We start from the raw sequence: 19,838 nt of genomic DNA on the forward strand, positions 1-19,838 counted from the left end.
ACCAGTGGCCTGACCAGGTAGTGGCGCAGTGGATAGAGCATCAAACTGGAATGTGGAGGATCCAGGTTCGAGACCCCAAGGTCACCAGTTTGAGTGCAGGCTCATCTGGTTTGAGCAAAAGCTCACCAGCTTGGACCCAAGGTCACTGGCTTGAGCAAGGGCTCACTCGGTCTGCTGTAGTCCCCCGGTCAAGGCACATATGAGAAAGCAATCAATGAACAACTAAGGTGCCACAATGAAAAACTGAAGCTTCTCATCTCTCCCCTTTTCTGTCTGTCCCTGTCTGTTCCTCTCTCTGTCTCTCTCTCTGCCTCTATCACAAAAATAATTTAAAAAATCAACCAATGAATGCATAAATAAGTGGTACAACAAATCTATCTCTTCCTCTCCCTCCCTTCCTCTCTCTCTAAAATCAATAATAATGGTAATAATAATAATAATAAACAAAAATCCGCCTGACCTGTGGTGGCACAGTGGATAGAGTATCAACCTGGAAAGCTGAGGTCGCCGGTTCAAAACCCTGGGCTTACTTGGTCAAGGCATATATGGAAGTTGATGCTTCCTGTTCCTCTCCCTTTGTGTCTCTCTTCTCTTCTTTTCTCTTCTCTCTCTCTCTCTCTATCTTCTCTCAAATGAATAAATAAAATCTTTATTTAAAAATATCCATTCTTCATAAGGAAAGGTTTCAGTTTGGTTTATTTTATTTTTTTGTGACAGAGACAGAGAGAGAGAAAGAGAGGGACAGATAGGGACAGCCAGGAAAGGGAAGAGATGAGAAACATCAATTCTTCATTGTAGCTCCTTAGTCTCCTTAGTTGTTCATTGATTGCTTTCTTGACTGGGGGGCTTCAACAGAGCAAGTGACCCCTTGCTCAAGCCAGCGACCTTGGGCTTCAAGCCTGTGACCTTTGGGCTCAAGCCAGCGACCATGGGGTAATGTTTATGATCCCACACTCAAGTCAGTGACCATGGAGTCATGTTTATGATCCCATGCTCAAGCTGGTGACCTCAGGGTTTCAAACCTGGGTCTGCTGCATCCCAGTCTGACACTCTACCTACTAGACCACCACCTGGTCAGGCTTGGTTTATTTTTAAGGGTTAAAAATAAAACAGATGCAATTTAATTATTGAACCATGGGGGAATGGTCAACTAAATCATGGTTATGTCAGGCAGCCATTACAATTATAGCTTACGAAATTAATATCAAATTGGTCAAATGAGTAGCATATATTACGTTTGAAAGGGCAGAGTAGATATTTATACCTTCAGAATAATTACATTAAAAATAAGGCCCAGGAAAGAAAACTGGAAGGGAATAAACTAAATCGACAGTACCTGGGTTAAGGTTGTAGAATTAAAAGCAGTTTTTTTCTTCTATTTTCAAATTCTCCATAATTGAATTGTTTCATGCAACAAACACTTACTGAGTGCCTGCTATATGTATTAGGCATTGTTCTTGGCACTAGAAATATAACAATGTTGGTAAAAATTATTATATTGCTTATACACTTTTTAAAAAGGGACAAGAATATTTGTGTTAGAAAAATAAGTTAATGCTATACATTCTGGGTATACCTTTAAAGTGAGCGGTTATAAAAGTGGTAAGATTCTATCAATTAAAACTTTAAAAAAAGAAAATAACTCATTTAATAAAAAACAATCTACTGTTTACAAATGAAAATGAAAACTTTTTTTTTTTGTATTTTTCTGAAGTTGGAAACGGGGAGGCAGTCAGACAGACTCCGGCATGCGCCCAACCGGGATCCACCCAGCACACCCACCAGGGGACGATGCTCTGCCCATCTGGGGCATCGCTCTGTTGCAACCAGAGCCATTCTAGCACCTGAGGCAGAGGCCATGGAGCCATCCTCAGTGCCCAGGCCAACTTTGCTCCAATGGAGTCTTGGCTGTGGGAGGGGAAGAGAGAGACAGAGAGGAAGGAGAGGGGGAGGGGTGGAGAAGCAGATGGGTGTCTCTCCTGTGTGTCCCGGCCAGGAATCGAACCCAGGACTCCCGCATGCCAAGCCGTCGCTCTACCACTGAGCCAACCGGCCAGGGCCGAAAATGAAAACTTTTGAAGCTAAACACTTTAAAATTCTATTTCTATAAGTCAAGCCCAGATAACAAAAGTTCCTTGCATATTCCACATTCTTTTCTCTGAAGTTCATTTAAGAGTTTATACTTTTGTGAAAAATCTATCAGCAACAGGTTAATGTATAATAGTGAAAGCCAAGTGCCTTTGCACATCCTAAAAAACAGCCCAAGTTCTTAAGGCTGACTAGGACTTCATTTTATCCAGCAGTGCTTAGAACAATTGGAATGTGTTGAAACACTCTTATTATTTTTATAACAAGCAAAAATGATGCAGATTTTAAAGCATTTCAGTATCCCAAAGGAATTGTTTAGACTGCCTCTAACTTAGAACAGAAAAAGCATTAGTCAGAACACACAGCCCAATGTTTGATTTGGAAAACAAGATCATCAAAGCAGAAGGGTACCTTTTATCAAATAAAATATAGGGCTTTTTGTAAAGGAAACAAATGCAAAGGACAGAACTAGAAAAAGAAACTGCCTTTGTCTGCAGTCTGAGACGGGTCTTGTGACCAAGAATAGCAGACAGGAACATGTTAATGTCCCCATCCCATCTGCTTCTGCACCCAGTAGGAATCTCTGCCCAGGATGGGGGTGCACCAGGCTCATACACAAGTGCAATTCAAGTCCTTTCAAATGTGCTATGGTTAAACCTGGTGTGCAGGTTTTCCAGGGGCTTGGTAGATAGTGAATCAATTAATTAATTACACATAGTCACTGTCAAGACAGCCCCCAAATTTGAAACACCCACGGACATGGCCAGAAATGCACTCAAGTAACAGCCCCCTGCTGCCCACTTGGGTTAACTCACGGATATGGCCAGATGTGTGCAAAGCCCCTCTATCTGAAAGAGAGAAGATGGGACAATGGGGTTTATCTCCAAGTATGAAATTCAGTTCATCCAACTCAGGACTGGTAATACACATATTATGATGACTTAATATGTTAGGTTCTAACTTCTTCATACTTCCAAATGGACTTTCAAGACAAGGCCATTAACTATTTTTGATGGATTTTATGCTGACCTGTCATCCCATTTTTAGTTCCCTAAGACAGCCTCATTTGTGGCCTTTGCCCCGTTGGGAGCCTGGTTCAATCAGTGAGGACAATGGCCAGAAGGAATGTTACAAGCCAGGCTTCCCCAGTCTGGGGAGGTGGCCAGCAGCCTGTGTTCCTTCGGTTGGCAGACACATTATTTGTTCTATTCACTCACTCTATCTTAAACACTCCCATAAGCCTCTCAGTGGACTTCAAATAATGGTTTTGGTTAGCCTTTTATAGCTGTAGATGTCTCGGATCTAGTAAAAAAAATAAAAGTATTGTGCTTAATATAGCCTTTTAACCAAGAGGTTCCTGGAAGATTTAAGTGTAGAAGAAAGGTATCAAATTAAAAGTTTGTGACTTTCAAGTCAGACACATGACCTTAGAAGAAAGTAGTATTCTCTACGTTTTTCCTTTTTCCATTTATATCATGTCAATCTTTTCCTCCCAATCTGACTGCTTCTAAGTTCCTTTCTTGCTTTCCTTTTTTAACCAAATATGGAAAGTATTTATTCAAGTGCTCCTTAAAATAAATCTGAAGAGCCTTCTAAACTTCCTCTTCAACAAGAAACCTACCTCAGCTCACCTTAGAGAAAGAGTTTCCATCCCTTTAGTAGGAATATGTTTACAGAGGGGAGGAAATTGCTATTTATTGAGTATTCACACATTCTAAGACCTTGACATATTTTAATCATCACAACTATCTTTACTGATGAGAATAAAGAGAAATGGAAGCAAAGAGAGGCTAATTGGCCCAAAGTTACCCAGCTAATAGCAAAATAGAAGAATTATAATTTGCATCTATGACTCCAAGGTCTGGGCTCTTTATATTCCTCACGTGGAAATATGAACGTGCTCTAACACTTATCATGCACTTCAACAGAGCATACCACAAGGGCTGCATGAACCTGTCATTATACTGGAGGGCAGTGGGGCAGAGAAGGGAATGAAGAAGGGAAGAAGTGGAATTTAAGGTCTTCTTAGGGAGATAAAACCTGTATGCCATAGTAATTGGGTTTCCTAACTGTGACACTATTGACATTTGGGGCCACATAATTCTTTGTTGTGAGGGGCTGTACTGTGTTGAGAAGCATCCCTGGCCTCTACCCACTAAGTGACAGTAGCACCCTCCCAACCCCTCCTGAGTATTTTTGTCTGAAGACCAAAAATGTCTATGGACAGTTGCAAACGTTGCCTAGGCCTGCAGTGAAAGAGGGGAAGCAAAATGCCCCTGGTTGAAAGCCACTGAAATTAGATGACTTGGATCATAAGCCCTGGGAATGTTAGCCACAGCTAAGTGTCCCAAGCACAGGGTACTCCCAGGGATACCATAGCAATGAGCTATAGTCACAGTGCCCTGTGCTCAGGTATGTGGCAAATTCCACACTCACTTCCCTGATTGCAGGAGGCCAAGTCCTGTGAAGTGGAGCAACTGCTTCTGAGACCCTGTTACAGTCACTGCCTCACCCTTTGGCAAGCAAGCCAGAATTCAGGATTTCAGTCCCCTATCATCCTGAGACAAAATCTCATACTCAGGAGTGCTAAGCTGGGCTCAGCAAAAGGACGAGGGCACTCAGGTATTGCAAGAAATGAACATCTGTGACCAAAAAACCAAATGAGGATAGCACGGTAAAGATAAGCTCCCTTCCTCCCCCACACCGCCAGGGCTTGTAAAGAACTCAGCAGCTTTACCCAAGTTCCCATGAGCTCCTGCCTGTTCAAGAATGTCAAGGCTGAAGGTTATATCCCAATGCAAGCCTCAAAGATATTAAGATCTTCCTCATCTAAGTTCTTCAATTTCACTGCTTGGTTATTTGTTCTTAAATGTGGAAAACAGCAACCGACTGGCTTTATTCAAATTACTAACACTTCAGAACCAACTATCTTTGGCTCCAATACTACAGAACAGAACAATTTCATGACGACACATTCACCTTTATTTCCTGTATTGCCCCACAGTTTCTGTTCCTTTCCACTAATTTTGTAATAGGATCTCTCTCTCTGCCAAGCTCTGTGAGATTATCTTACAGTGGGGACATAATGCTAGTCTGGTGCACTCAAATCCCTAGCCAACTCTCACACTCTCAAAATTGAAGAACTCCAAAGCACTTCTTTTTCAGTGGGTTATATCTATTGATATTTTCCATATTAGAAATTAAGACTGAGAAGTCTTTAAAACACAAAATATATAAGCACACATTCCATTAGCTGTCAGAGAAATGAAGTCACCACACAAAATGAAGCCTCTGAAAAACACCATAGACTTGTGAGAGGATGAGAGTGAGAAAGGCAAGGGACACTGTAGTGCTATGAAAATAGCTCTGATCTGGTGGGTCCCCTGGGAAGTATCTTGAGACTCTCTAAAGTCCCCTAACCACACTTTGGGAACCACTGTGCTATGTTAACACCTACACCATGATTTTACCCATCATTATGGGGTGACAGTCCCCTTTCTGGATTATTCCTGAGTCCTTTTCTTTCTTTAAGCACCAACTATTGCCTATGGCTGTATTTCATGTCAGGTTCCAGTTAATGTTTGGTGAAGAAATTCAAACATCATTGAATTGCATTCAGTGTCATTTTCCCGTTTTCCACTGTGTCATGAAAAGAGAATACAAATAAAAAAATTTTTTTTCTTTACTCAGATTCTCTATTTTGGCAGTTGTTCTTTGAAAGGTAAGTACATTTTCCCGGCACTAGCCTGAGGTACGAAGGAAGATGTGGTCTCTGTCCTCGCTGCCCCTGTAACACGTCTATGGGACAAAGGGTGCGCTTCCCACCAGGGCTCAGTAGAAGCAGTCATCATTAACAACAGGACAATACTCCATTATTCCCACTAACAAAATGCTTACTTTTAGGAACAAAGTGCTTACTTATTTTTAATACCCACTACTCATCAAACTCTATTTGATTATTGAAAATGATTTTTCTTTTTCTTTATTGTTATAAAATATATACAACATAAAACTTACCATTCTAACCATTTTTAAGTACATTAATACTGTTGTGCAACCATCACCACCATCCATCTCCAGAGCTTTTCCATCATTCTCTCGTGAAACTTTATACCCGTTAAACATTACTCACCCCCACCCCGTGCCCCGCCACACACACACAAGGCCTTGGCAACCACTGTTCTATTTTCTGTCTCTGGATTCGACTCCTTATGTAATAGCACTTTGAGTGCTAAAAGAAACTGAAGGGTACCAAGGCAGGAAGAAAGAAGAGGGTGGTCGGTAAGAGCTGCCACGTTATTCCACTCTTTCAGTTGTGCCAGAAAGAATATCTGACACTCAACACACAGCAGCTCCTTTTGGTGCTGTTCCCATCTGAGGAGACAGAAATGTGTCCAGAGGTTAAGTTGAAGCTCCAGGTCACACAGCTTAAAGGGCTAGAACTGGGGTTTTAACTCAGGTTAGTTTGATGTCTAAACCCAATTCGTAACCATTACATACTCTCTCCTCTCCTCACAACCACCCTGAAAAAAAAAAGTTCCTTTGACTCTGTTTTCTATCTTGCAGTCATTTTGATTATCAGAGTCTTCACCCACACTTTGCGAATAAGTTACCCAGGCACTCTGAGGGCTGGGTGTGGGCTGACGAAGTGAAAGTGAACATAGCATTCGAGTCTCTGTCAGCCCTTCATCCTGGGATTCCTGCTGCTCAGCAGAAGAGCCAGGATTACAGATCAGCTCTCCTGCCTATACATCTCACATCTGCCCAAATGTGATAACCGAAAAAGGGCAGATGAAGAGACCGAGACATCGAAAGGTAAACACAAGGTGTCCTTGGCAACATCATAAAACATTATGGCCTCATCAAAGCATTTAAAAGAATTGATGCCTGGGCCCATTCAGTTCCCAGAAACATCCAGCAGCAAAAAGGAACCTGATCCTCCCCCTCTCCACCTAGCCGAGCTGCCACTGCCAAATGAACATTTTCTAAACTGGAGGAATTCCAAGGCACCCATCCTCTTGTCAGAAACCTTCAGTGGCTCCAGTTACCTAGGGGAGGAGGACCAAACTCCTTCATCTGAAAGCCTCTTCGTTCCCCAGCAACTTTCAACACCCTTTGTAAAGCTTCTTGCTCCCTTTCTCTGTGCCCCATTCCTGGAGATTATTCCTACATCTCACCGTCTCACACAAGCACCTCTCGGTAAAACCGACCTGGCCCTTCCAGCCAGGTGGACTCACTTCTCCTCTCACAATGACTGCCAAGGGATTGACCCTCACTCAGTTCAGGCCAAGAGGATCTGACTCTTCAAAGTACTTGTGAACCAGAGCCTCTTCCAACTGGAGCCTCTCCGAACGACTCAGGATAAACTGAGGACATCCCCCCTGGCTTGGTGAGCAGAGGGGCTGCTTAGGGATGATAGTTCAGCACTGCCCCAGCCAGCTTTCTTCTGAAGAGCACATCTTCCTCCCACTCCCCACACTTGGCTGGGCAGGAGGCTAGGTTCTGTGGATTCCCAGCCTCAGATCACAGTTGATCAGACTAAAAGTGAGCACCCGATCTAAGATGGGCCAATGGTTCCATTTCCTGGAATCCTTTAGACTTGAAATCAAGAGAGTGTCAGGCCCAGGGATAAAGAGAGGTGGTATCTCCCATCAAGAAGGTGGAGGGGTGGGGGAATAAAGCAGATACACAAAGGAGAAGACTCAGGGAGGGGCCCCTGGCACTGAGCCCTGGAGTCAGTTGTTCTAAAAGAGCAATAGTACCCCCATAATGGATTCCCTGATGCTACCCAGATCCTCAGAGCAATGTAATTCCAGATGGGTTTCTATGAAGTGGGACCAACAGTCCTAACCAAACCAGTGACTACTGAAAAACATTTGATTTTTATCTGGAAAAACTGATAACAAAAGGAGGCAAGAGAAAGAAACTAACATTGATAAAGCAGAACAGTCTTCATCTCAGATCTCAGCTTAGCTACTCGGAAGATATCCAATCCTAGGTTATATAGAGTGAGTCTTTGGGACTCAATTTCCATATTGCAAAATGGGAATCTGGACACAATCTCAAGTTAGTCTGGCAATATTAACTCTTAGCACATGGCGAAGAGCCAACCTATGATGGCTGCTTTTATGTTCTCATCAGCCATTTACCCTGAGCCGGGCTCTGTATTAAATGTTCCACAAGGCCCTGGCCGGTTGGCTCAGTGGTAGAGTGTCGGCCTGGCGTGCGTAAGTCCCAGGTTCGATTCCCGGCCAGGGCACACAGGAGAGGCGCCCATCTGCTTCTCCACCCCTCCCCCTCGCCTTCCTCTCTGTCTCTCTCTTCCCCTCCCGCAGCCAAGGCTCCATTGGAACAAAGATGGCCCAGGCGCTGGGGATGGCTCCATGGCCTCTGCCTCAGGCGCTAGACTGGCTCTGGTCGCAACAGAGCGACGCCCGGATGGGCAGAGCATCACCCCCTGGTGGGCATGCCGGGTGGATCCCGGTCGGGTACATGCGGGAGTCTGTCTGACTGCCTCCCCGTTTCCAGCTTCAGAAAAACACACACAAAAAAAATTTAAAAAAAATTAAATGTTCCACAAACATCCAGCAGAACCCTCATCACAATGACAAAAGCAGCATAAGCCCCAATGAGAAGAGTAAGGCCAAGAGGTCACTTGGCCAAAGTGACTTAAAATTCCCTAACTTTCTTGTCCTTTCATTCACTTCCTCACTGCCCTCTAAGTACTAGAAAGAGCCAACTCCAAGCCTGCTGACCATCCTGTCTCTCAAAATCCTAAGACTCCACATCAACACAGGGTACAAAGGGGTGTGTGTGTGTGGGGGGGCATTTTCTGCCTCAATTTCTGAAATCTGGGCAAGGCAGGCTTTGTTAGAAACTCCAGCACACCTTGTATCTTCCCTGCCATATTCTCCATGAGAGTGACGGGTCATAGACATAGGTTCTTGCACTGTAGGGATGGGTTAAGACCTTTACTTTCAATAGCGAGCTGCTCAGAAACATTAATTTTATTCTATTTTAATTTCTTAGAACTTAAACTGACACAGGTAATGAAGTCTGTCTTTCAGTGCTAAAATTTGAACCTCCCCAAATTAGAAAAATCAAGGGAAGGTTTTAAGTATGACACAGAAGCTCAGAATATTGAAAGAGCAAGGAGAGAGCAGCCTCTTCCCATTCAGTGAAAAAGAGGCCCCGCAAAGCTAAGAGTTGCCTCGGGCCTGGTATGAGGCAGGGCCTGGCCTGCTGCCACCCTGTGGGGTCACCCTTACCCCAACTCTGCCTCCTAGCTGATCTTGTCTGCTCCACCTCCTACAGAATCAAAAAGATTATGAGGAGGGGATCATAAATCATTTTTCTTTCCTGAGTTTACAGTGTTCCTTTCTGAGGAGTTCAAAAGCACTCAGTAATAAACCAAGGTGATGAGTTTATGTCTTTTGCTTTTAAAATGAAACTTTATTTGAACTCCTGGAGAGGCATTTACTTTTTTTTTTTTTAATTTAGGACATTCCTCTCTTATTCCAACTTTTTGCCCCATGGCACTTTCTGTGGGCGGGTGGATAATGAGGGTGGGTGACAGGGGAGGGAGAGGGGCTGGTGTCTGTCCCTCCCCTATTCTCCCACAGGCTTTTCCGAATGCCTGAAAGGCAGAGTCGTCCCTTCTATGGTTTTTAACAAGTCTCAACATCCATACAGAGAAGTCCTCCTCCCACCCCCATACTGACTTGCAGTTTCTCCTTCTGTGCCTCTCTCCAATGCCTACTCCTTGCCACAGCCACTAAGAGAAGAGATGATGGAAAGCCATGTGATCTGCAGGGAAGCAGGTTGTCCACAGGGGACTTCGCTCTTCTCTGCCCTAGTCTGTGGGCACTGCCCTTGGTGGTTCAGAAAACACACAGCAAAGTTAATAAAATCAAAGCTGAGAACCACTACACTTTAAGAAGATGAAAGAAAAAAGAGAAAGGGAGGGGAGGGGAGGGGAGAGGGAAAGAGAGATGTCTGACTTTTTGCACCTCCTGCACCAATCCAGGTTTTAAACAAATGTGAAACTGTCTTGCCCAAGCATTCTTGCTAATGATTTTATTCAGGTGTTAAGCCAAATTTCAGTAACTAACCACATGTAAATACTGCCTGGCCACCAAACAACCTTTCTAAAGGGAAATGCGGGGTAGGGGGTAGGGGAGATGGGAAGGGAGGGTGAGGGGGTAATGTTGCTTGTAAGCAGGTAGAACCACATGCTTAGCTTCTAGGCTCCTGCATTCAATAAATATTTGGTCAATGAATAAACCCAAGAAGTACTTAATGATTCAATATATATTTGGGTTTTTATTCCATCTGGCTTCATAAGCTAATAGGCCAAATGATAGAAAACTCTCCAACAAAACCACTACAGGATTGTTGTAGATAGAGGAAGAAACAAGGGGAGAAGCATAGGGTGTCCCTAGGAGTCCTGTTCCTACCCATTTATAGACACAACAGACACAAAGATGGAGTCCCACCAAACTGGGGCAAAGCAAATTAAGACAAGCTGCTGAGCCCTGCAGAGCAGCAGCTTAAGTTAAGGAGAAAATATTAAATTAGGAGCGTACTACCTACAAGGAAAGCACTGTTCTTACAGCCCTTGGATGTAGCTGGCATTTCTCCTAGGAAAACACTAAAATATTTTCAAGGAGGTCATTGCTCTCCTAGCATCATTAAGCAGTTCTGGCCAACTACTTAAATGACGAAGTATCAGGGCCCAGGCCACCTAAAACACCTTGATTCAACTGTGTACTGTAAACCAAGCATGTAATAACTCCTGTGTTTGTTTGTTTCTTTTTCCCATAAAGGGTCAAAAGAACTTGACAAGTGCTAGGAAGCTACTCAGAAAACAAATGGGAGGCAAAAATCACAGATTTAGACCCATGACTGTCTCCTGGGCCAAAGGTCTGTCAGGAGACATTGGTTGGGATATCTTCAAGGCTAAGAAGGCTCCCTCTCAAGTACCCTGCATCAAAACTACCTCTTCTCTTGTCTGGATCTCCCAAGAAATCCTCAAGAGCCTAGGAACCAGGGCTGGTATCCCCTAGCTGTCTTCCTATGGTACCTAGAACAGCAGCTTCTGAGAATACAAAAAAAAATATCCAGGCAATAATAACACTACCCCTTAGGAGATAACACCCTTCCTCCAATCAAAATTCTAATAACTTTCTCCAAACCTTTCCCTTTCACAAAATGATCCAGTTCAAAACAGGTTGTTACCTATTATATTTTAAGATGCCACTGATGAATGATTTTCCAAAATAAATTTATTTCTATCTTACATTGCAGTCAGAGGTAATGCTGATACTCTTGGCTTTAAAAAAAAAAAAAAAAAAGAGGTCTTTTTTAGTTCTTCTAAATGGGACAACAATAGACAATGGGAGCAAACATGTTTTGAGAGCTTATTCTGTGCTAGAGAGTTGCAGCTCATCTCACCTCCTAACCATCCTATGAGGTAAGTTCTAATACAGGAGCATAATTGCTGTCTGCTATTCTGAAACCAAAAAAGCTCTAAGACCCAAAAGTTTTTCCATAGTTTACCTGGCAGCAAAACTTAATAGACCTGAACTGATTTTGGAGGCAAAGCTTCCCTGAACTAACATGAGGCTATTTAGATTTTAGTTAACTCACAAATGTGAATGTCCATAAAGCTTGCTACATAAACATGAATCTGTTTGACTACCAAGGACTGACCCAGATCTCTTGGGGGTTACTTATTATAAAATACATATACTTTAATGTCTTTCTAAACCCTCAAAGTCTCAGAATTCTGAAACATGTAGCACCATGTGTGTAATAAAAGGTATTGTGAATCTCTATTACCAACCCATGTCACAGATATGAAACTGGGAGTCCTTGAGGGGAAGTAACTTGCCTAAGGCCACAAAGTGGACAAAAGGTGGAGCTGACTGTGAGGCTGGCAGTCCCCATCTAAGTCCAAGTGCTGCTACAAGACTTGTCCCAGTGTTCAACCCACTCGACGTCATCTAGGAAAGAACACTGTGCCAGCAAGGATTTCCTCTGTAACCAACTACCTGAGGAACTGAGGAAATAGGAGAGTGGAGAATACCAGTCAGAATCGGAGTGATTCAGAGTACCTGGTACTCACCTTGCCCAGGACAGTGAGGCATGGTTTCGGGTCCAATTCTGGCTGTTCCAGCTTCACCACTCCTACCCAGCCATATTCATATAAGTCCTCTTCATCATTGTTATTACACAGGCCCAGTGGGTGCATCTAGGAAACAAAAGGGAAAGAAAACTTCAGTATGCAGGCTGTAGATATGACTGACTCACAGTGTGCATTTCTCAGACTCAACAGTTCAAAGTAACCTCAAAACTTGAAATTATATGATGGGGGATGCATTTTTCAACCCATGGGGAATCTTATCTCAGCACAATGAGCTGAGCACTGGGGAGAAAACAATAGAGCAACTATACATATATTTTATTGGTGCTGTCCTCATGACTCTAAACAGTGGTCACCCGAGGCAGATACCACCCAATGGGATGTAGGGAAAAACAGCACAGCACCCATGCAAATGCCAATCTAATTTGCTGTGCAATGCTGTAACATTAAAGTGCAGTTACAAATGAAACTAGCTAGGTTAGTATCCAAGACCATTTGGCTGCTAGGCCTTAATAACACATCAACTTCAACTTATGCAAGAGGACCTGAAAACACGTTCAAGAATTTATGGAGAGACCACTAGAAATATGGTAGAATCACCAGAATAAATTTTTTTTGGGGGGGGGGGGGAGGATATCAATATTTTTCTGAAGCTGGAAACGGGGAGGCAGTCAGACAGACTCCCGCATGTTCCTGACCGGGATCCACCCGGCATGCCCACCAGGGGGCAATGCTCTACCCATCTGGGGCGTTGCTCTGTTGCAACCAGAGCCATTCTAGCACCTGAGGCAGAAGTCACAGAGCCATCCCCAGCGCCTGGGCAAACTTTGCTCCAATGGAGCCTTGGCTGCGGGAGGGGAAGAGAGAGACAGAGAGGAAGGAGAAGGGGAGGGGTGGAGAAGCAGATGGGCGCCTCTCCTGTGTGCCCTAGCCGGTAATCGAACTCGGGACTCCTGCACGCCAGGCCAACGCTCTACCACTGAGCCAACCGGCCAGGGCCAAATCACCAGTATAATTAACAGGCTGCTTAAAGATTACCCCTGGTTACTGGGAAACAGATTAAATACTTTCAGGCTTTTCCAGAATTTGCAAAGCACAAAAATCAAAGATAGGTAGAGGAGTATCATTAACTTTTTGCTAATAAAAGTGCCATCCGGCCCTGGCCGGTTGGCTCAGCGGTGGAGCGTCGGCCTGGCGTGCGGGGGGACCTGGGTTCGATTTCCAGCCAGGACACATAGGAGAGGCGCTCATTTGCTTCTCCATCCCCCCCTCCTTCCTCTATGTCTCTCTCTTCCCCTCCCGCAGCCAAGGCTCCATTGGAGCGGGGATGACCCGGGTGCTGGGGATGGCTCCTTGGCCTCTGCCCCAGGCGCTAGAGTGGCTCTGGTCGCGGCAGAGCGACACCCCAGAGGGGCAGAGCATCACCCCCTGGTGGGCGTGCCGGGTGGATCCCGGTTGGGCGCAGGCGGGAGTCTGTCTGACTGTCTCTCCCCGTTTCCAGCTTCAGAAAAATACAAAAAAGGGGGGGGGGAGTGCCATCCATGGAAACCTGAAAACAGAACAATCCTAGGGTTATACTCACAGTTCTATCACTGAGTTGTATCAGCCCCTGGAATCCCTAATAACAATTTGGGAAGAAGAAATTCTCACAGATAAACATAATTTACCAAGACATTAATGAGCCTACGATAGTGCTAAGCTCTTTAAATTCCTGGCTGTAAAGATATGAGACCTAAAAACCTACTGTGGTAGATAGAATAATGGCCCCTATATGTCCTAATCATGTCCTAACCCACAGAACCTGTGAATATGTTACCTTACATGGCACAAGAGACTTTACAGATGTGATCAAGTTTGAGGTGGAACGATTATCCTGGAATTAACTGGGTGGCTCCAATGTAGTCACAAAGGTCCACTTAAGGAAAAAAGGGAACCATAGAAACATCGAGGAGATGGAGCAATGGGCTTTGAAGATGAAGGAGGGAGCCATAAGCCAAGGGATGCATGCAGTGGGCCTCCAGAAGCTGAAAGGACAGGAAATGGATTCTCCCTAGAGCCTCCAGAAGGAATGCTGTCCTGCCAACCCACTTTTGACTTCTGATCTCCATAACAGGAAGAGAATAAACCTGTATTGCTTTAAACCACTCAGTTGTAGTAACTTGTTATATGCCCTCCTAATCCCCCACTTATTTTACAGATGAGAATGTTAGAGTTCAGGATAAATAGTTTTTACAAGATAACACAGCCAGCAAGTGGCTGTACCCAGAGATGACCTGGGTCTTAGATTCACAGTCCAGTACCTTCCCACTTTATCTGCTTAACTTTATTGTCCCTTCCTCCAAAAACTGGTTATGTGATTGGGGGAGAAAATCTTTATTTTTTTTTAAAAAAAGGTTGCCCGCCAGCTCTAGATCCTAGGGCATTAGAGAACAACACAAATGAGTTCAGTGCAGGAAGCAAAGGTTGCTAAAATGTTTGGGGAGCTGATGAACCTTTGAGCAGGTGATGAATCTTGAGCTGAGCTTCGAAGGAAGAATTATACTGATCAGGGGGAAAATGAGAGATGGCAGGCAGTCAGTCCAAATTCAGGGAGGAGAAGCTAAGGGCTCAAGAGAGAAGAGGAATGAGACCAGCCTGAGCAGTCTACACCAAAAAAGAAAAGAGATGAGCTATAAAACTAAATAGGAATTTAGATACCAAGACAATAGCACAGATTGTTCAGTAGAAAAACTGCACATTCTAAATAGTTTACCTGTCAATACAGCAGAAGACAGAAAACAAAACAACAACAACAAGAACATTCCAGGCAGATGGGTGACACACCTTCTGGCAGTACAGGGCCTGGACTCAAGAGGCATCAGTGAGTAGAGAAGTGAAGGGCACAGCCCAGAGATAAGAGGTCTGGGCAATTCAAGGCAACAAGAAGGCTGCACAAGCCCGTGAGGCAGATGAGCACAGGGTGCTACAGAGGCGTCTAACATCTGTCTTTAGAGTGAGTGGATGAGCAATAACCACTCCCTGAGAATTCTAACACATGAGACAGAGAGCCCTGGGACATCCAATTTCTGCATGAGTCTCAGGCTTGAAGAACATGCTCAAAGGACAGATGAGGTTTCTGCACGCAGGGGATATAGCACAACCTTCCTGTAAACTGTCTCGGAAGAACTCAGCCCACTCTAGGAAGTTTGATGGTTATTAATGATGAGCAGCTTGAAATGTGGACCACACACCAGGGAGAGGATAAGTGAGGATGATGAGCCAGTTGTACCAACAGCCCAGTCACCTCTGACCTCAAGGAAAGGGCTCCCAACCTGGCTCAAGTCAGCTTCCTAAAACCCTAGGTCTAGTCATGTCAATGGCCACCACCCACACTATTGACCCTTTTACTACAGTATTCTATGATATTTTAAGCCTGGCCACATGACTTGGAGGTTTCCAAACAGAGTCGCTTTTTGTTACTTACACATGTATGGGTTTGGCCAGTAATAAAGAAGTATATTGGAGGAGCAGAGGTATCATGCAGTCTAAGACTTTGTATTTATATCAAGAAGCCAGGCACAAAAGACTACGTTTAATATGATTTCATTGATATGAAATATCCCAAATAGATGAACCCATAAGGACAGAAAGCAGATTAGTGTTTGCTGAGGCCAGGGGCAGGGGAAGGGGGAGTGACAGCTTAATGGGCATAGGGTTTCTTTTTGGGGTGATGAAAATGTTCTGAATTAGATGATGGTGATGGTCGCCAGAACACTGTAAATGTACTAAATGCCTCTGAATCATATACTTTAAAATGGTTGAAATGGTGAATTTTATATCAATTTTACCGTATACAAAAGTTTTTAAAAGGTGTACCGAGAGTCTCCTGAGAAATGACCGCTTTCAGCAAACAAGGGATCCACCATGGAGGACAATGTGGTTTTCACCCTAAGAGCCTAAGCCCTTCTGGAAATGGTGCCCTGCAGAGTACTAGCCCTGCAAAATGGAAAACAGGTTCCTGTACAAGTAAATAACTTGAGAAACACTTCACAGGGATTCAGGATTTATACTTACAAAGGTCTGAAGAGGCCTAAGGTTTAAAAAAACAAAACATTTTTAACCTTTATTAAAACCAGCATTTCCCACTCTTTGATTATAAGCCTGTTTGGTGTTAAATATGATCACACTGTTTCATGGGACAGGCTTTTGAGAAATACATACACAAACGACAAAATAAACCTAAAGCGAACGTGACTGAAATGTTTAACACCCATGATGCAAAGAATAAAGGCTATGGTGAAAGAAGCGGAGGGACAGTCGAGGGCAGCTGGAGGTAAGGGGAGGCCTGGGAGGGTGGCCAGGATGTGGAGTGAGGAAGAGGGACAGGAGAAGAACGATTAGGAATGGGAACCAAGAAGCGGAAGCAGAAGGCGAAGCCAAGGACTGGCGCTTTGTATCCACAATGAGGAGGAAGTAGGTCTGACCAGGCTGGAGGCTCATGCTGTAAAAAGTAAAACTCAGGGCCACATCCAAGAGCATATCCCGAGGCATACAGAAATCTGAACAGGTAAGCCTGCTAGTCCCCTAGAGTCAAATGATGGATTCTCAGTCCCTCCTCAGCAGTCCTGCCCTCCCATTCTCCTACAAGACTCCCCTATCAAATCATCCACTTACAGTGGGGTGACTTAGCAGCTCAAAATGTCAGCCTTGTCAAGGGTGTTGACTTCTGAACAGAGAACAAAGACTTAAAAACCAAAAGAAATTTTTCTATTTCTGTATGTGTCCCAGCCAAGGACTGAACCAGTCACCTCTGCATTGCAAGACAATGCTCCAGCCAAGTGAGCCATCCAGCCAGGACCCAAAAGGAATTTTTCTAAAGCACCAGTGGGTGTGATTGATTGGCATGAGTTGCTTATTTTCCCAAGGAGGGCAAAGAGGCCATAAAAATCACATCTCAGAGCATCAAAAACCTACCCCAAAATCTCCACCACCTTCCCAGAGCCACTTTTGAGTTCTTTCTCTCCTGAGTTCCTTATTCTGGTTTACATCCCCAGGTGCCCAAACTATTTGGTCCCATTAATTTAATCTCAACTACATTTCAAGTATAACCGGCTTCTTCAACCCATATGCCGAATATTTTATGATTCAGGCTCTGTCAGCTCGCTCTGATGACAATATCCACTTCCGGAAATTGTTAACACCCCAGGCCTCCAATCATTCACACCCTGGAGTTCTCTTTTGCCAAAGGCTCCAAGTATAAGCTCATCAGAATGTTATATAGGAAAGTACAAGTAGCCATAACATGAAAATATTCCTTCGTGAACTGAGCTGTCTCAAAGGAGGGAATACTAGTGGTTGGCAAACTCATTAGTCAACAGAGCCAAATATCAACAATAGGATTAAAATTTCTTTTGAGAGCCAAAGTTTTTAAACTTAAACTATATAGGTAGGTATATTCCTTATCGAGGTAGCGCCCACACGTGGTATTTTGAGGAAGAGCCACACTCAAGGGGCCAAAGAGCCGCAGTTTGCCGGCCAGGGGTCTAGGTAAACACATAAAATGTAAATGAATACATCAAATCTGGAGACGGTGTAGAGGGGGGTGCTATGTTAGCATCTGCTATGTTTATATATTTTATTTTATTTTATCCTTTTAGTAACCTCTTGCAAATTGTTGGAATATCCGATGATACGATGACTAACTAGGCCATGTAAAAAAGTTGCAAACTAGAAGTTTAAATCAGCCACTGATGCAGAATGTAATGGAGTCCATGAAAGTCATATTAGTCAACACTCAAAGCCAATAATGGCAACCAGTCTAATGAAGGATAAAGAAGAAATCCACATAGGAGTTTCCACTGAGAATGATCAAAGGCTTAAGACAAAACTTTGGAAAAAGTGAGAGTCCGCCAATATTTTTGGAAAAACGACTTGATGATCCTGTAGCTGAAGTCAAACATGAGAAGGATGCCACATCTATGCTCTCATAATTTTGCTGAAAATATCCCAACACTGCCAACATGGGATTTGTTCTTTGTTTATTCTCAGAAATCAGTACAAAGATGCTTTTATAATTTAACTTGTTAAATTAAAATACAAACTATTAATTTTCAGTTTCTGTTTTCAAGATAAAGCCCTAATCAAACCTTTCTTGCCACTATTTACTGAGAAATATTAGCCCCTAATTTGAAAATATGCCAAAGTCTTTTCTGGATTACAATCCTACAGATAGATAATGAGGATTTCCTACATATGGAATGCATATATTCTCCTGAGGATTCGGCTAGCTATTTCTTCCACACTATATCACTGCCAACAGTCGTCACATAAAACCTAGTTTGTTAATTCACACACGGTGACATCAGCCAGTGACATATATAGGCAGTGACGACATATAAGATCTGTGTGCACTTCTGAACACTTAACCATCCAAAATGAACTTAGGAGACTTCAATGAATGATGTTCAAGCATGTTAACTTTGAACTTAATGTGGCACATAAAATTATAGGCATTTCTGAGTTTTCTTAAAATGTTTGATTGTATGGGGTTTACCTTATCAGATGTTTGAAATTTGAAAAGTTTTTGTCTTAATATTTTTAAGAAGGTTAAAAATGGTTGTACTGTGTATAAGAAATCAGGGACATCAGAAAGAACTTATAATGAAAACATAAAGAAAAAAATAAAATAAACTCAGAAATCTGGAATGGAACTTGAGAAAGACTTCACTGGACAGAGAACACTGAAGAAAGGAAACAGCCTGAAACAAGAAGACAAGCAACACCTGGGACAGACCCATAGAAAGACAACACAAATAATTAATAAAATACAATTAAAGTGTGAGGTTATAACAGAAAATATGCCCTGTGTTATATACCTTTGGCCTCATGCTTTCAGAACAATAACTTTGGGGTGCTCAAAATCCTTGTTTAAATCAATTGAAGGGAAATTTCCAGTGGATTCTTTATCATGAGGTTTGACATTATTATGAGGCTGTGGCTCCTGCTCTCCTCCTCCTCGTTTTGTTCTAAGGAATGTTTTGGGGTGGAAAGAATAAGAGCTTTGGAATCATACAACTGTGTGTTTAAACCTCCTGCCTCTTATGAGGCATATCTCCTTGGGCGGATGACTCAATTTCTATAAACCTTGATCTTCCCATCTGTAAAACAGGGGCAATGGCATCTGACTCAACAGAGTGCTGCTGTAAGGATTAAATAAGGTAAAATATATAATCATGGTATCATAGTAGACATTCAATCAGTGGGAAAGCCCTCTCCTATTTCACTTTCTCTATACTTGTCATGTTTGCTTGTGCTTTATGGCTTTGCCTAGAATACTCTGTTTTCAAGACCAGCTTAAATATCACCCCTTCCACGGAACTTTCTTGAATGCACCAAAACAGCCAGCTGCTTCCACCACTGAGTCCCCAAATGCTTTGTTTGGTACTTACCACAGTTTTTTCAGCTTTCCCTCTAAGATGGGCACCTGCCTCTAGAAGGACAATGTTACTCAGAGGTCCCCTTATACTCACCCAGAGCCTTGTGTCCAAGAGTTGCTCAATAAATGACTGCTGGGTGAGCAGCCTTTGGCCTGAAGGTTTTGGTTTTGGTAAGCCACTTGGATCTCCAC

The 19,838-nt window shown here is 43.3% G+C and overlaps 1 protein-coding gene across 1 annotated transcript in view; it reads right to left on the reverse strand.

Moving 5' to 3' along the window:
* ZNRF3 (zinc and ring finger 3) overlaps positions 1–19,838 on the reverse strand; it is a 168,017-nt gene that overhangs the window by 51,180 nt on the left and 96,999 nt on the right. The window contains exon 2 of the mRNA XM_066260225.1: positions 12,215–12,340. Coding sequence (XP_066116322.1) covers positions 12,215–12,340 — 126 coding nt within the window. The remainder of the gene's footprint in view (positions 1–12,214; positions 12,341–19,838) is intronic.

This window comes from Saccopteryx bilineata, chromosome 2 (genome assembly GCF_036850765.1).
Source record: "Saccopteryx bilineata isolate mSacBil1 chromosome 2, mSacBil1_pri_phased_curated, whole genome shotgun sequence".
Classification (NCBI taxonomy): Eukaryota; Metazoa; Chordata; class Mammalia; order Chiroptera; family Emballonuridae; genus Saccopteryx; species Saccopteryx bilineata.